Source organism: Canis aureus, chromosome 9 (genome assembly GCF_053574225.1).
Source record: "Canis aureus isolate CA01 chromosome 9, VMU_Caureus_v.1.0, whole genome shotgun sequence".
Taxonomy (NCBI): domain Eukaryota; kingdom Metazoa; phylum Chordata; class Mammalia; order Carnivora; family Canidae; genus Canis; species Canis aureus.
The window spans coordinates 4,488,332-4,505,684 of NC_135619.1; the positions used below are offsets into that span (position 1 = coordinate 4,488,332).

At 40.0% G+C, this 17,353-nt stretch overlaps 1 protein-coding gene across 12 annotated transcripts in view; it reads right to left on the reverse strand.

Annotated features, from left to right (window-relative positions):
• ATXN3 (ataxin 3) overlaps positions 1 to 17,289 on the reverse strand; it is a 35,817-nt gene extending 18,528 nt beyond the window's left edge. For 4 of the 12 annotated variants that reach the window (XR_013385802.1, XM_077908521.1, XM_077908520.1 and 1 more), the window contains exons 1-6: positions 16,374 to 16,392; positions 11,794 to 11,958; positions 11,518 to 11,562; positions 9,785 to 9,870; positions 9,311 to 9,377; positions 4,670 to 4,757 (exon numbers count right to left, since the gene is read on the reverse strand). Coding sequence is in view for 9 of the 12 variants with exons in the window: in XM_077908521.1 (XP_077764647.1) it covers positions 4,670 to 4,757; positions 9,311 to 9,377; positions 9,785 to 9,870; positions 11,518 to 11,562; positions 11,794 to 11,958; positions 16,374 to 16,385 (463 nt within the window). In the remaining 3 variants the exon portion in view is untranslated. Of the gene's footprint in view, positions 1 to 4,669; positions 4,758 to 9,310; positions 9,378 to 9,784; positions 9,871 to 10,094; positions 10,366 to 11,517; positions 11,563 to 11,793; positions 11,959 to 16,373; positions 16,463 to 17,167 lie in introns of those variants that run through there. The other 8 variants (XM_077908518.1, XM_077908524.1, XR_013385803.1 and 5 more) reach the window with 7 other exon arrangements.
• Positions 17,290 to 17,353: the final 64 nt, after the last annotated feature.

The following is a 17,353-nucleotide window of genomic DNA, read 5'->3' on the forward strand; positions in this document are numbered from 1 at the left end:
ATGGGTGGACTATACCTAAGTCATTCTAATCAATTTAAGCTTATCTACCATAAGTTTTTCTTAAACTCTGGTACTTATTACTGGATATCCTTTGTGAGCATTAAAAGATAACAAAACAAATGAACAAAGATCAAAACCACTATTAATCGAAAAATTCAAAACAGTACATTAACCTTTATTTTTTGAACACGGACATAATATGACTAATGTACTTTTTTAAAATAAGGACAAATGTGTTCAGAGTTTAGATGGTCTAGCATGTTTTATGGCAGTAAAACTGTTTCCAGATCTTAAAGTAAACGTGTCCGCACCATGGCATTCCATGAAGAGCATCAGGAGTATCAGAAACTGTCTTGTTCAGGGGATCCCTGGGTGGCTCAGCAGTTTAGCGCCTGCCTTTGGCCCAGGGTGCGATCCCGGAGTCCCAGGATCAAATCCCGCATCGGGCTCCCTGCATGGAGCCTGCTTCTCCCTCTGACTGTGTGTCAGCCTCTCTTCTCTCTCTATGTCTATCATGAATGAATGAATGAATGAATGAATGAATGAATAAATAAATAAATCTTTGAAAAAAAAAGAAATTTGTTTTGTTCAGGTGGCATAGTAAATACTTCAAGGGGTTAGCTTTCACTCTAAGTATGCTGTTAAGAGACTGAAGGATGAAGAGAGAGGAGTGCTGTAACATGCATTCCATTGTTTAAAAAGTACTCTGAGCTTCTTTGTAACATATAGGAAATGGAATGCAAGAGAGACCCTTACTTACTAAGACAGAAAACCTGATGGACAGAATATACTGGGAGAAGAAAAACCAGCCTTTGCAGACATGTTCAGTTTAAAATGCTTTCTGGACTTCCCAAGTGGAGAGGTCAATGTGAGGAGTTTGGTGTTCAGGATAGATGTGTAGACGGAAGATAAAATATGGGAATTACAGGCATACTGATTTTTTTAGAGATGATATTTAAAATAATAGGACAGCACATAATCAAGAAACTGTCCAAGGACTGACCTCTGGGTCACTTCATCACAACAGACTACCAAGAGAATAAGACCCACAAAAGGAATCTGAAAGAAGCAGCAAACAAGATATGAGGAAAACCAGAGCATAGTGGCCTGGAACCCAAGTGTGGACAGTATTTCAAGAAGGAAGGGTATACTCAGGAACCAAGGTTTAGGCATGAAAGGAAAAAACATACTAGTACATGAAATCAAAAATGTAAATATACTATAATCCTAAACGTAAATTGGAAAGAACAACATGACAACAAACCCAGTAGCAGTAAGCAGTATTATTAAACGGGCAAGAAACATACAAGGTAAGCCTGAAACACCTTGCCTTTGAGAAAGTCTTCAAAAAGCTACAGCAGTCATTTTGGAAACTTAGGAGTCAACTTCAAAAGGCTCTCCTTGGTCTACATGGGACAAGCTTAGTATCAATAGGAATAATAATGACAATAGACCAAAACACACAAACTATGTTTTATGGATTAGTTCACCATAACATACAAAAACCCCAAACTAACTGGTTACCTTTGGAAGAAGGACACTGATGAACCCAACTCATCTTTAAAAGCGATAAAATGAAGAAACATTTATCCTATTTCTCCCAGAAGAACTAAACTTCAGGGGCACCCAGGTGGTTCAGTGGCTGAGCATCTGCCTTTGACTCAGGTCATGATCCCAGGATCTTGGGATCAAATCCGGCATCAGGCTCCCAATGGGGAGCATGCTTCTACCTCTGCCTGTGTTTCTGCCTCTCTCTGTGCGTCTCATTAATAAATAAATAGGGCAGCCCCGGTGGCACAGCGGTTTAGCACCGCCTACAGCCCAGGGTGTGATCCTGGAGACTTGGGATTGAGTCCCATGTCGGGCTCCCTGCATGGAGCCTGCTTCTCTCTCTGCCTGTGTCTTTGCCTCTTTTGCTCTCTCTGAATAAATAAATAAATAAATCTTTAAAATAAATAAATAAATAAAATTTTAAAACAAACAAAAAAACTATACTTTAGGAGAACCAAATCACTGATCAAATTTTATCTGTGTACAAGTATCCAGCTAATACAGGAAGGCATGATAAAATCTATCACCACCAATTTGCATCAATCTAGGAACTCAACATCAGTAGTTGCTCAAATCACAGAAAGACAACCAGACATCAAGTGTCACACCATCTGTGAAGTGCTCCACTGTCTCCCCACCTTGCCCTCAAATTAATCTGAATCTGATCAAGTCTCAAACTCTAAAAGGCCAGTCTGTTGGGTATCCAGGGCTCTGAGAAAAATAAAGATGTTATCAGCAAAATTCATAGCATGGGAAAGAACGACCCATTTCTTAAAAAAAAAAAAAACAAACAAAAAAAAACAGGGGGATCCCTGGATGGCTCAGCGGTTTAGTGCCTGCCTTCGGCCCAGGGCGTGGTCCTGGGGTCTCGGGGTTGAGTCCCACATCAGGCTCCCTGCATGGAGCCTGTCTCTCTCTCTGCCTGTGTCTCTGCCTCTCTGTGTGTCTCTCATGAATAAATATATAAAATCCTAAATAAAAAATTTATTTAAAAATAAATCAAGGGGAAAAAAAGAGGAAACCTGTAGACTTGGAAGACATCAATCAATGCAATTAATTGCATTAATTAATAATTATTTCAACCTGACTAAAGTGAAAAAATCCTAATACACAACCAGAGAGATTGGAAATATGAACACTGATGGCATCTTTGATGTTATTAAAGCATTATGCCTAAATTTTTTGTATGCTTGTAGCATTGAGGCTATGTATTTAAGAGTGCTTGCTTTGAAATACTTTAATTCAAATAAATTCACAGAAAAAATAAGATGCTCAAAATAAGCCAGGGAAGGAAAAAGTGTAACAAGATTGGACATGAAATAATTGTTGAAGCTGGGTAAAGGATATATGAGAATTCATCACATTTTCTCTACTTTCCGTTTGAAATTTTCAATGAAAAAGTTTTATTCTGTACCATCCACATGAGGGGATCATCAACTATGCCCTTAAGTAGATGAGGTCCAATAAAAGGAAGACTGAGATTGAAATACAAATGTGGAGGTCACCGGTGAACTTGGAAGAAGGCTTTTTGGTTAAATGCTCATTATGACAGTGATTCTGCTCATTATGATTGTGACTGGAATGAGTTCAGTAACAGGAGACAATAAGAGGTGAGGTGAGTCTAAGGAGAAAATAAAAATGGCAGGTAGCTGGACTTCTCTGGAGTCAAGAGAGACTTTTTCGTTTTTGGTCAATAGAAACAAAGGGTTTAATCTCTGTTGATAGAAGTAATACAGAAAAAGGGGGTGAAGTGATCATGCAGGAAAGTAGACAAATGCAGAAGCAAAGATATTGAATAAGTGAGAGGAGCTGGGATCCCACCCCACAGTAGACAGGATGGTCTGGGTCAGGAGCAGGGCACAATTCACCTACTAGCTACTTTACTAGGGCTCAACGCACAGGCTAACATAGAAGCAAGCTGACACATTTGCTGGTAGAAAGATGGGCAAGTTCTCTTTTCATTGCTTCTGTTTTATCAGAATATAAAGACAAGCCATAAGCTAGGAGTCAGGGAGAGGGGAGTGATCAGAGGTTTAAAGAGATGCACTGGAAAATAAGCACGTTGGAAAGAGGCGAGTGAACTTACTACAAAAACACAGTAGGAATGTCAAGCAGCCCTAAAGGATCCTCTGAAACTTGTGATCATATATTTAAAGCAAAATCAGCCATCCTAATTTATGTTATTCTGTAACCATGTTCTGCTACTCTGATGCAGGAATGAACAAACCCAAGATCTGACTTTAACCAGGGCTGGCATTTGTCATGGAAGTACGATGAAAGGAAGGAAAAAGAAGTCGAGGAATACATCAGATTGATTATAATGATGGGTTACAGAAATAAGCAGGTTCAGACAGAAGTATAGATGTAAGAGGAATGTTGGGTAGAGTTTAAAGAATTGTTGGATACGGAAAAACAGAGAAAATATAGCGTAAAGACAGAAGGCAATTGTCAAAGAGTAAAATGTGACTGGGATTTGAAGATGGTACAGTTATTGGTAATAGTAAGGCAAGAGTGAAGAAAATATTCTTTGAAAATAAAAAGCAAGGTACTGAACTGGATGGATTTTTGATGTAGAAATCACTAACAATGATGAGAGTCCAAGTTGAGAGAAAACAGTAAGTCAGACCCCAAAATCTTCCAAGGAAAAGGATGATCACAGATGAATGCAAAAGAGTAAGAGGGAAAGTTTATTTTTGTTTTTAAATTTTTTTTCTAATGTCAGGTATGTTAAAGGAGCTGGAGTTTCCTTTTTGTTTTTAAATTTTTTTTCTAGTGTCAGGTATGTTAAAGGAGCTGGAGTTTTTAGGGAAGAATAGTGGCCTGAAGGGGCAAGAAGAAGCCAGAAGAATACCCACCCCCCACTCTTAGTCATGGGATCTATGGGGTCTGGAAGAGCCATTACTTAGTGGGGTGAAGGAAGCACACTCCTCAGGCGGAGGGCCAAGAGTCAGTGAAAACTCTACCTGGACAGTGTCTTCCAAATCACAGATTAACATTCACCAAGTAAAACATAAAGATGATTTCACTGCTATAAACAATTATTATTATACTTACACCCAATAGAGTTAATTTAGCTCCCTTGAAAGATAACATTATAAAAATTTCAGTCTTTATTTACCTTCCTGTTGTAATTGAGCTAGGAAAAGTGCAAGGTATGTGTCTGATATTAATTCTGGACCCGTCAAGAGAGAATTCAAGTTGAACCACTGAAAAGAAATCATAAATATTTAAGTTAATGTACATTGTAAGTAATGAGGAAGTTTTAACATGTTAAGAATATAACCCACCTAAATTTATTAAGACTAAACAGCAAAAATCTGTCAAATTAAGATTTTTTTAAAAGCATTAAATAATATGATTTTTAAGAACTGAAATAAATGTTGCAGATTTATCAGTATTAAATGTTTTAAAATGCTTTTTCAAAAATAAAATTTTGCTTTAAGTCATAAATTTTAAATCTCCCACCCCACAAAAGAGCATAGATACTGATTAATACTTTTAAGTATCTTTATTGATAGGTTATAATTAAATCTTTTTTCAAAGTATCAGCCCAACAAAAAATCCTAATCACAGTATACTGAAGAAAAATGAAGCTACACAAAGTTTTCCCACTGCTGATAATTTTGGTTAAAAGATTTCAGGGTTGCCTCGGTGGCTCAGTCAGTTAAGCATTCGACTCTTGATTTCAGCTCAGGTCGTGATCTTAGGAACATGGGAACGAGCTTTGTGTCAGGCTCTACACTCAGTGCAGAGTCTGCTCAAGAATCCTCTCCCTCTGCCCTTCCCCCTGCTTGTGTGCTCACACTATCTCTCTAAAATAAATACATAAAATTTTAAAATATTTCAATTGTGAGAGAACTGGACATTCCAGGAAGAGAACTTCTATAATTGCCAATTGATTTTATAAACATCACTAAGCCACTAAGCCACTATCACATGTAATTAAAATCATTTAGTCACTATTTCATAAGACTCCTAATTTAACCCACAAGATAAGGAAGATTGAAAAGTTCCCGTCAGCATTATGACTGACTACTCTTCCTTGATTTTGGCAGAGAATGCTTTTCCAGTCATCCATTTCTCCAAAGACAACATACAGATGGCAAACAGACACGTAAAATATGCTCATCATCACAGAAATGCATATCCAAACTACCATGAGATATTACTTGTCAGAATGGCTAAAATCAAAAACAAAAGAAACAAGGGCTAACAAGGATGTGGCAAAAGAGGAACCCTTGCACACTGCTGGGAATGTAAACTGGTACAGCCACTATGGAAAACAGTATGGAGGTCCCTCAAAAAATTAAAAATAGAACTACTCTATGATTCAGTAATTCCACTACTGGGTATTTACCCAAAGAATCCTAAAACACTAATTTGAAAAGATATATGCCCCTCTATGTTTAATGCAGCATTATTTACAACAGCCAAATTATGGAAGCAGCCCAAGTGTCCACCAACAGATGAATGGATAAAGATAGAAGATAAATACACACACAAACACAGGAATATTAGCCACAAAAAGGAATGACATCTTGGGGCACCTGAGTGGCTCAGTCAGTTAAACATCTGACTCCTGATTTCAGCTCAGGTCATGATCTCATGGTCATGGGATCAAGCCCCAACTCGGGCTCTGCACCCAGCTCAGAGTCTGAGATTCTCTCTCCCTCCTCCCCTCCCCCCCCACTTGTGTGTGCATGCTCTCTCTCTCTCTCTCTAAATAATTATTTAAAAAAAGAATGAAATCTTGCCATTTGCAACATGGATGGATCTAGAAAATATAATGCTAAGTGAAATAAGTCAGAGAAAGACAAATAATGTATGATTTCACTCATATGTGGTATTTAAGAAACAGAACAAAGGTACAAAGAAAAAAGAAACAAACCAAAAGACAGACTCTTAACTACAGAGAACAAACTGAGGGTTACCAGAGGGGAAGGGACGGGTAGATGGGTGAAGCAGGTGAAGAGGATAAGAGCATACTTGTGATGAGCACTGAGTGATGTACAGAATTATTGAATACTATATTGTACACCTGAAACTAATATAAACACTGTATGTTAACTATACTGGAATTAAAAACAATACACAGAAAAAAACCTTTTCCAATCATATTTTTCATAATACAAGGACCTCATACACAATACATAATGAAAAATGTAACCATAAACAAAAATATAGAGCCAAAGAGAAGTCAAAATTTGACATTTCTTGTATTTGTCAAAGATAATTTAAAATGTGAAAATTCAATTTTACTTATTTTTATTTAAATTTTTAAAATTTTTAAAGATTTTACTTACTTATGAGAGAGAGACAGACAGAAAGCACGAGCAAGGAAGAGAGGGAGAAGCGGGCTCCTTGCTGAGCAAGGCATCTAACACAGGGCTGGACCAGATCCCAGAACTTGGGCTCATGACCTGAGCCGAAGACAGACATTTAACCAACTGAGCCACCTTGATCCTCCCCTTATTTTTTTTTTTTAATTTTGATTTATTTATTTGAGAGAGAGTGTGTGTTTGTGTGTGTGAGTGGGGGGAGGGGGTAGCGGGAGAGAGAATCCTCAAGTCAGCTCTTTGCTCAGCAGGCTCAATCTCACAAAACAGGATACAGACCTGAGCCAAAACCAAGAGTGGAACACTGTTATCGGTTGAGCCACCCAGGTGCTCTGAAAGTTCACTTTTAAAGAACTAAAATTTTTAAAACCTCTCAAAATAACGATGTAAGTTTACATGCAAACCAATACAAAGGGACTTCTGGGACCTAAGTCTTCAGATCTTAAAAAAATCCAGTGAGTACTTTATATAGAAAAAGTAACAAATACTTGATCATATTTTTTAAAAAATATAAACAAAAGTCAAAGGTTAAATAATCATGGCATGGTCCTCCCTGGGTTTTCCTTAGAGTTGATCCCTACTCAGGTCAGCCTCTACTGTGCCACACCATCTTCCTTGCTCTTTATAACTCAGGAGGGACTTTTAGAAATAACTAAGTCACATGAAGCTGCTTCTAGGAGGCTGGCCTAAAAGATAATAGTAGGGCTTCTGCTTTGAATTCTCTTTTATTGATTTAATCCAATGTTCTCATGCTTGATTTCATTTTCTTTTTGCTCTGTAGTATTTCTATAAACAGTTTTATGGAGATGTAACTGACATGTGAGAAATCACACACATTAAAATGTCCAGTTTGAAGTTTAACATATGCATATACACCCATGAAAGCTCAACACAACCAAGAGTGTTTCTTGCACCCCTTACGATCCTCTTCTCTCACTGTTCCTTGCCTTCCTCATCCCCAGGCAACCACTGGTCATTCTACTTTGTCACTATAGATTAGTCTGCATTTTCTAGATCTTTATGAAAATGGAACTTTCCAGTATGTAGTATTTTGTGTCTGGCTTCTTTCACTCAGCATAATTATTTTTAGATTCATCTATGTTGTTAAACATATCAATAGTTTGTTTCTTTTTATATTAAATCATTTACAAGAACTCTTTTGAAGATTCAAAATTCTAATAAAAAGGACTTTAAATAATTGTGGTATCATGTACATAGAAATTCTTTGGTAATTATTTATAAAAATAACATCTTAGGTACATTTCTTGATCTGAAAAAAGGCTTGTTCAAGGCCCATTCCATGTTCTTTTTGAAAAAAAAAAAAAAAAGAAACGACTTTATGTAGATGTACAGATTACATGGTGTTTTAGCACGTGAGTAATCTTGATATGCTAAAGCAAACATGACTCAAAAATTTATTCATGCTGGATGTTGTTTCAGGCTTCATGATACTACTACTATACACTGAATACAAATCTATAAAGTCACAGTTAACTGGAAGAACATCTTTATCACATAAAACTCGGTAAAGTAGTCACATCTGTACTGCATTAAAGAGAAACTTTTTCTTATGATATAGTTAAATTATGCAGTTGACCCATGAACAATATGGGGGTTAGGGATGCTGACCCCTGCACAGCTAAAAATCCACATGTAACTTTGACTCCTCAAAAAACCCCAACCACTGATAGCCTACTGGTGACTAGATGCCTTACTTCGAATGTGAACAATTAACACATATTTTGTATATATATAATACACTTGTTGGGTTTTTTTTTAAGTAGGCTCCATGCCCAACATGGGGCTTGAATTCACAACTCTGACACTAAGAGTTAGTTACATGCTCTACCGACCAGCTACGTGCCCCTTATATACTTATATTTATAATAAAGCTAGAGAAAAAAAATGTTACTAAGAAAACCATAAGGGAAATACATTTACAGTACTGTATTTTTAAAAAATTCACATATAAGGGCAGCCCTGGTGGCCCAGTAGTTTGGCGCCGCCTTCAGCCCAGGGCGTGATCATGGAGACCGGGGATCGAGTCCCACATCGGGTGCCCTGCATGGAGCCTACTTCTCCCTCTGCCTGTGTCTCTGCCTCTCTCTCTCTCTCTCTCTCTCTCTCTCCCATGAATAAATAAAATCTTAAAAAAAAAATTCACATATAGTGAATGTGAATGTGAATGTGAACCCATGTAGTTCAAACCCATGTTGTTCAAGAGTCAAGTATGTATGGTTGTTTTAAATCTGTAAGGGGAACTGATACTGTCTTTTAAAATAGCAAATCTCTATCAAGATTGAAACCATACCACATACACATTATTGGTAAGTTTCTTCATCTTTAATTTTCCAATCCTTTACATTTTAGTTGCAAATGGAATGCAAAATGAGAAGAAAGAAGGGGAAGGGGAGAAACATTACCTGTTTCCCTAATTTTCTAACTGTAAACCAGTGTTCTTTGTAATTGCATATAAATGATCTTTCATTTCTAGAAAAAGAAAAAAATACATACACAAGTTGAAATAGTAGAGTTCATATTCATTTAGTTTATCTATTGGCAAGTACTATAAAAAACATTAGGATTATGCTTACAGCTAAGGATCACTGGTTTTTAAGAAATTACAAAACGGTATAATTCTCTCTGCAGATTAGCAATGCCGTGCAAAAACACTGGCATCACACAGCATTTAAGGATCAGCTCTGTGCTGCCACACACTGAGGTGTGGGGAAGGCTCAGTGGGCAGATATTCATAGACATCCCCTAAAGATATAATAGGAAATTCTAAGGGAATGAAACCAGGAACATCAAAACAAAAGCATTCAAAATATACTTTTCTTCTTTAAGAAATTCTAACTTTAAAAGTCAAATTTAGGAAAAGCAATATAAAATCTTACATGGGATCGATCCTGAGCCTCTGATACTCCGGACTGTTGAAGAGAATTAGTTCTAAACCCCAAACTTTCAAGGCATTGCTTATAACCTGTTTAAAAAAAAAGAAAAAAAAGAAAAAAAAAAAAAAGCAACTTTCCATGAGCTAAACTATCAATTCCAAATTTAAGTAGTTTGGTCATGTGAAGTGTATAAACAACTGTACTCTATGTATAATTTTCCCTGGAAAGTTACGGTTTTTAAAAAAGTTTGTACGTATAGATATATCACTAAATCCATAAAGAACAAACATAGCATTAAAAGAGTGCTACTTACACTAGGTTTCTGGAACATTCCAGAGAAGCACACAGTTCCTAGATGAAACTGCCTCAAAAATCCAGATGTATATTTGATCCAGCAGGTACTATTCTTAAAACCAGTCCAATATATGCATGTGATAATTTGGCTGCTATGGATCCTGCTTTAGAAAAGCTATATTCAACTTAGAACCTGGGCTGTCAGTAGTGATGAAAATTTTGTTTATTAGGAGTTCTTCCTGGGAATTTAAACTGAAGCTCTCAGACTTTAAGCTTCTATTATCATGGGTCTGTAATTCATAGGGGAAAGAAAACCAGAACAAAAAATAAATCTGATTACTTCAAACTGAGAAAACAAAATGGATTTCTGAAAACCTACTATCTGCCCTCCAGGGTGGCCAACAAAGAAGTGAGTGAAGCAGGTACTAGCTTGGATACAAAGTGAATGCAATGTGGTGGACAAAGGTGAATGGGCACCAAGAACAGCTCTACACAAATAAGCCATGGCGGGTGCCAGGCCTGCTCGAGCTTCCCCTAGCCCTGCGGCAGCGGCTGCACACTGCCATCCACAATGGAGCGCTGGGTGGAAATGCTCCTTAGTGGGGAATCCAGGAGGACAGCACAGGGGGGTGCAACAGAGGTATCTGTAGAAACAGACACCCCAAGAAGAGGTTCTGAAAGAACTCTGGACACACCTCCCAAGGGTGAGAAACAGAATGAAAGACCCAGATAAAAGAATCTCACAAGCACATCTACCATCACCCACAGAATTCAAGGGGAGTGTAAGTTTCAAAAAAGAAAACAAGCAAAAGCCACGGACCATAATAAAGAGATACAGTCCTGGTAGGCGGATTTAAATGGAAGGTAGTAAGCTGCTGCATTTTCTCAAATTTATACAAGTCGTAAGTTTGAAATACTGTGACTTATTGGAATTATGTTTATCAGCATCCAGATGTAAATTAAATCATCTCCTTTCAAAAAGCCCTAACCTAGAAATGAGGGCTCAGGGGTGCCGGGGTGGCTCAGTCAGTTAAGTGTCTGACTCTTGATCTCAACTCAGGTCTTGATCTCAGGGTCATGAGTTTAAGCCTCGTGTTGGGATCCAGGCTGGGTATGGAGCTTACTTTAAAAAAAATAAATAATAAAATAAAATGAAGGTTCTACAATCCTAATTTTCATGTTTAACTCTATAAAAATCCAGTACTCTAGAGTATAATCTCATACTTTTTTTTCAGTTTTTTTCCTTGTGCTCTACAGCTGATTTTTATTTTATTTTTTATAATCTTATACTCTTAGACACTAACTATTGGAGGAATTTCTGAAGGTCACATCATTACAGTGATCATGAAAGGCTGTGAAGAGATATTCCTATCAACCATATTCTCAGCTTGAACAGTGCCTGGGACATAAACAACCCTTAGTACATGCTTGTGACTACTTACCTGAATAGAGAAAAAACCACTGTCATCCATATTTCCAGAAGGCTGCTGTTTAATGTGGATAGGTAGTTGAGGCGGGGGTTGAGGATGGGGAGAGAAGGATTAAAACTGTCATTAGTGTGCATTTTTAAAATAACATCTTGTGCAATCCCATTTATATAGTCAAGAGCAGAGTTATAATTAACAAGTCAATGCCCCATAGGAAAAATGGTGCATCCGTTTCTAAACAGTACCCACATTTTAAAAAAAAACACAATTTCGTGAGTTTAAAATCAGTACCTGTAAAAATGTGCGATAGTCTTCACTTGTAACTCCTCCTTCTGCCATTCTCATCCTCTCTTCTTCATCTAGCTGATGTGCAATTGAAGATAATTCCACAGGGCTAAAATATTCTCCTTGCAATAGATTATTCAAGCAATGTTGAGCACAAAGTGAGCCTTCTTGCTAATATTTCCAAAAGAAAAAATTCAAATGTGACTTGTGAAACAAGATTTGTACAGTATCTTCCTCAATTTTTTTTTTTTCAGTATCTTCCTCTAAAGAGAATTTAATCATTAACTCAACAGGGCCAAACTGAACCTTTTTGGCTTTTGATAAGCATGATTAACATTAAGTACATGAATTTTCATTTTTTAACTCTTACAACTTTACCACTAATGAAACTACAATTATTTAGCTATGTGATCAAAAACTTAAGAATGATTTACATCAATCATTCTATCAAGTATGCCAAATTTCATGTTTTACTAGAAACTATAAAAACATTATCATCTCTCATTTTCAGTACCTAAAACACACATATCTTTGGAGGTTCCACAGCAATTTTAAAATGCTGAAAGGGAACTTTAATCCCTAGATCATTTGTATTCTTTTAACAAGACAATCTACTCAATCTAAAAAGGAATTTGAGATCAATGAACAAAAGAATCTCAAGAATTGATACAGGTAAGAAAGATCCTGTTTGAGGTTAATGAAGACTTGTAGCTAACTCTGCACTAAGTGTATATGTAGTATAGTACAATGAGCAAAACTTCCAAAAACCACCCCTGGAGCTCATTTCCAGACAAGCCAGCAAGAAGGGCTGCATCCAAGCAGCCATGGGATGAATCATCGGTATCACTGGCTTCCTACTGTGGGGGGTGGAGGGAGTACAACTTTCCATGGGCACCAGGGTCTTCAAGTGCTGGGCAAATGGCTCTCACACAACCAGCACCCCAAATCTAAATCCAAGCTGCATGGCACTGAGCAGTCTGCTTATCACCCTGCTGCCTACAACGCCACTTTCTCATGCTTGCCTTCTAAGGAAGATTCACTGGTGGATGAGATCCCTTCCTGTGAACACAAACCCCTCGTAGGGGGATGGCAGAAGAGAACACTTTCTTCTCCTATTCCCCGGTCCTCTAAGATCTCCCTTTCCCCAGTAACGTCTATGCCTTAACCCAACCTGTCTTACCTTGTGCAATTTGTTCTATGTTACACAATAGATGATGACCCCCTGGGGAGCCTTGGTGGCTCAGGTCATGATCCCAGAGTCCTGGGAAGCCCTGTATCTGGGCTCCGAGCTCAGCAGGGAGTCTGCTTCTTCCTCTCTCTCTGCCCCCCCCCCCCACTCATACTCTTTTTCTCAAATAAATAAAATCTAAAACAAAACAAAAATAGATGGTGTCTCCAAAGAACACTGGAAGACGCATATTTTTCCTGATGAATAAATTTTTCTAGGAGCAAAATTCAGTTTCTGAAAATGATACAGGGTATGTATACAACAGAATCAGAAGGGAGCACTGAGACAGTCTCAAAAGGTACACACTATATGATTCCATTTACTAAAGCTCAAAAACAGACAAAACTAATCTATGATGCTAGAATTCAGGACAGTGATTGTCCTTGCAGGGGTGAAGGTGGGATGGAGGGAGAGCATCTGGAAGAGGGCCTAAGTGGAGCTTATGGGATGTAGGTAATGTTCTGTTACCTGATCTAAGCATTATTTACATATGTGTGTCCACTTTGTCAGAACTTAGAGCTGTACTATGATGATCTGTGTACCCCTAACATGTGATTGTTACACTTAAAAAGGTTCAAATAATAACAAAAAACCTCTGCTAAGATACAGCTATTTCACATGCCAAGAGCTATTTACTATAGTGACCAGACACTGGATTTTGTGGAAACAGTTCTAATGCAAATTTTTTTTTTTAAGATTTTATTTATTCATTCATAGAGACACACACAGAGTATGTGTGTGTATGTGTGTGTGTGTGTGTGTGTGAGAGAGAGAGAGAGAGAGAGAGAGGCAGAGACACAGGCAGAGGGAGAAACAGGCTCCATACAGGGAGCCCGACGTGGGACTCGATCCTGGGTCTCCAGGACCACACCCCACGCTGCAGGGAGATACTACTGATTACAACAGAAACCAGGCAGAAACCTAAGGGTATGCTCGGAAATGGCCCTAATGTAAAGGGCCACACAGTCAACCCAGCAGATCTTCATCTCATCTCAGTGGTAAGTCTCATGCTCTACTGTGAGGCTCAGCAAACACAAGCATCTGAATCACAAGAACAGCCAGCACATCTACAGTATACATGCCAGGAAGCATTCCAAGTGCTTCACTGAGGTAGACACTTTATTATCCTATCTTCCAGGAGGAAACTGGAGCAGAGAGACTTAGTAAGTAACCAGCCCAAGATGTATGCACAGTAAATGGCAGAGCTGGGATTCAAACCCAGCAAAAGTTTCAAGTCTGTGATATTATTACTTTCTCAAGCCACTTATTTGGGATTCCTAAACCTCAAATATCCTAAAGGCAATTAGGAACCAGAATCGCCACAGGGCAAAATGAAGACATGAAGTTAAAGCTCAGCATCTTTTAACTATTTTTATTAATTTTAAACACAATCCCAACAAATTTGATTATCATTCTCAGTTCACATTACATGAAAAGTATCAATGGAGATGGCACAGTGACTGTACCAAGAGCAGGCAGCAAGAGAAATGGCAATGAAAATACCAGACTCCAGGGTATCCCTGGGTGGGTAAGCGGTTTATCACCTGCCTTTGGCCTAGGGCGCAATCCTGAAGTCCCAGGATCGAGTCCCAGGATCGAGTTCCGCGTCGGGCTCCCGGCATGGAGCCTGCTTCTGTCTCTGCCTCTCTCTCTCTCTCTCTCTATCATGAATAAATAAATAAGTAAATCTTTAAAAAAAAAAAAAAGGAAGAAAAGAAAGAAAGAAAGAAAAAAAGAAAGAAAGAAAGAGAAAATACCAGACTCCAGAACTAAAACAAAAACCAAGATACTCAGCAGTTAGTGACCATTTAATAATAGGTTAAAGTTATGGGCTGGCAAACCCTAGCCTATAAGCCAAATCCAATCTGCTCCAGCAGCTAAGGATGGTTTTTATGCTTTTATTTTTTTAATTTTTATTTTAAGATATTTTTATTTATTTTAGAAAGCGTGCTCAGGCAAATGGGGAGAGACACGGAGAAAGAATCTGAAGCTGACTCTGTGCTCAGTATGAACCCCACTCAGGGCTGGATCCTACAACCCCCGAGATCATGACCTGAGCCAAAACCAAGAGCCAGCTGCTCGACTGACTGAGCCATCCAGGCGCCCAGGTTTTTATGATTTTAATGGTTGGGGAACACAGACATACACACACAAACAACAATACGTGAAGCCATATACAACCTGCAAAGCTTAAAATACTTACAGAAAAACTATTTAAGTTAGATAAATAGTACAATCCACGTCTCAGAACCTTAAGAAACTCTCTTGATTCATTCAAATATTTATTGAGCAATTACTATCTGCCAGGCACTATCTTGGGCACTGCGGACAGATCACTGAACAACTGTTGCATTCTAACTTAAGAGAGGACACTCAAAGTGATAACTCTGAAAATGGGGGATACCAATATTCCAAGAGAAAGTAGCTGCAAGGTCTGCTCTAGGCAGGTATCTTTATATACACAGCTTCCTTAGAGCCAAAGGTGGTTCTCTGGCTGTAGCAAAGGTTAAATATGTGTGGCAGAGGGGAAGAGAATGTGCTAGAAAATGGCCTATCAAGCTAAAACATTCCCAGAATGGACTACGTATGAGATTAACAGTGGGCCCTATGGCTACAAGGCGCTTTCCATTCTTGAACTATGCTTCAAAAAACCTTACCAGCCTTCTATTGAGTACATATAAGTTGACGATAAAGGTAAATTGTATTCAAGTACCCTTAAAGCCGTCACAGATGTTGATAACTGAGAGCGACTTCCTTCAGGAAACTAGAGCTTTATGAGGCTAGAGCCCAGCTTCTTTTGATCTGGTGGTTCGGTAGTTACCTTCACTGCAATCTATGCAAACAGTGACCCATATCCACCAATCAGTATTTGTAAAACCATACAGCTCTCAGGAGATGGTGTGTGGAAATGTTTAAAGTCTTCCACTTGAAACATCTGGTCCTACACTAACTAAAGCTTTTGAAAATTAGTAATAAAAATATGTGTACATAGGGTTCTCTTTATCCAATCTCCTTAGTCAAGCAACTAAATTTCTCTTGTCCAAGATTCATAAATCATGTCGATCAAAAGACTAGTGATAGCTATGCCACTGAGCCCTTCCCCACACATAAAAACTGGTCTACCCCAGCGCCAAAACGTGCTAAAATCGTTTCTATAGCAGGTATCGGGAAAAGCACTCCATTTAACAGTTCGTTTAAAGTCGACGTGTGAGTTTTTCAGTGGGTAAGTACTTAACAAAATCCAACCCCTTTGCTCCTACTCAGCAGTAGCCTCCCCAGACACCCTTTCCAAACATGAAACTATTATGAAACAATATAGCCTGGGCCAAAATTGTCCTGAGGAAGGTTTCACTCACACCCAAATAAGCATGTTTATTGTCTGTGAGAAAAGATGGGCTCGTCCACGTGCCACAGACGGCATCTTCAAAGTGCGTGGTCATCCAGGAATAAGACGGCCGAGGAATAAGACAGGCGAGGCGGACCACGGCGCAATTACTCCAGCCCATCCCGACACCTGCGGAGAGGCTGGCCCTTCTGCTCCGGGAGGATCCAACCACCCAAAGAAACGAAGCCTGAACATCCCGTAACAAAAAGCCTGGCGACGACTTCCCTATTTAGCGGCGCGCAGGATTTCCTACCTCCCTTCCCCAAGTGTCAGGCCCTACACGGGGCGAGCCCGGGCCCCCGCCTCGGGCGGCTTCTGGACCCAGTGCAGGAGGACGAGAACACAACCCGAAGGCCCAACGTCTGCGAGGCTCCAGCATAGAGCCGAGGAGCCCAGAGAAGGAAAAGTTCATTCTGCCAGGAGTAGGGCTGGGGAGCGGGGTGGAGTTAGGAAGGGGCGAGGCTCTCACTCGTCCAAGGGGGACCGGCCAGAAACCTCGGGAGCGGGCGGGAAGGGACCAGAGCACGGACCCCGCGGGAAGGGGACGGGAGGCGCACAGCCAACCCACCCGGCGGCACCCCTCTGCGTGCCCCCGGCGCCGCGGCCCTGCCTCGGTCCCTCCCAGCTCCCCGGCGTCCCCGGCCCGCCCGGCCCAGCCTGGGATGGGGCGACTCGGGCCCCCGCCAGCTCTCCAGGAGGACACCGTGCCGCGCCCCACCGCGGCCACCGCACGGCGGGCGGGCTCCCCGCCAAACTCGGACACTCACTTTCTCGTGGAAGATGGACTCCATGTTTATTTGTCTGGAGCCAACGGCCCCCGCGCCGAAACACCCCCTCCAGCCCCGCCCCTCGGCCCCACCCCGTCTCCCGCCCCGCCCCGCCCCGCCCCGCCCCGCCTCGAGCCCCCCGCCCACGTGCCGCGCCCCGGCCAATCACCCCCGAGGACGGGCGTC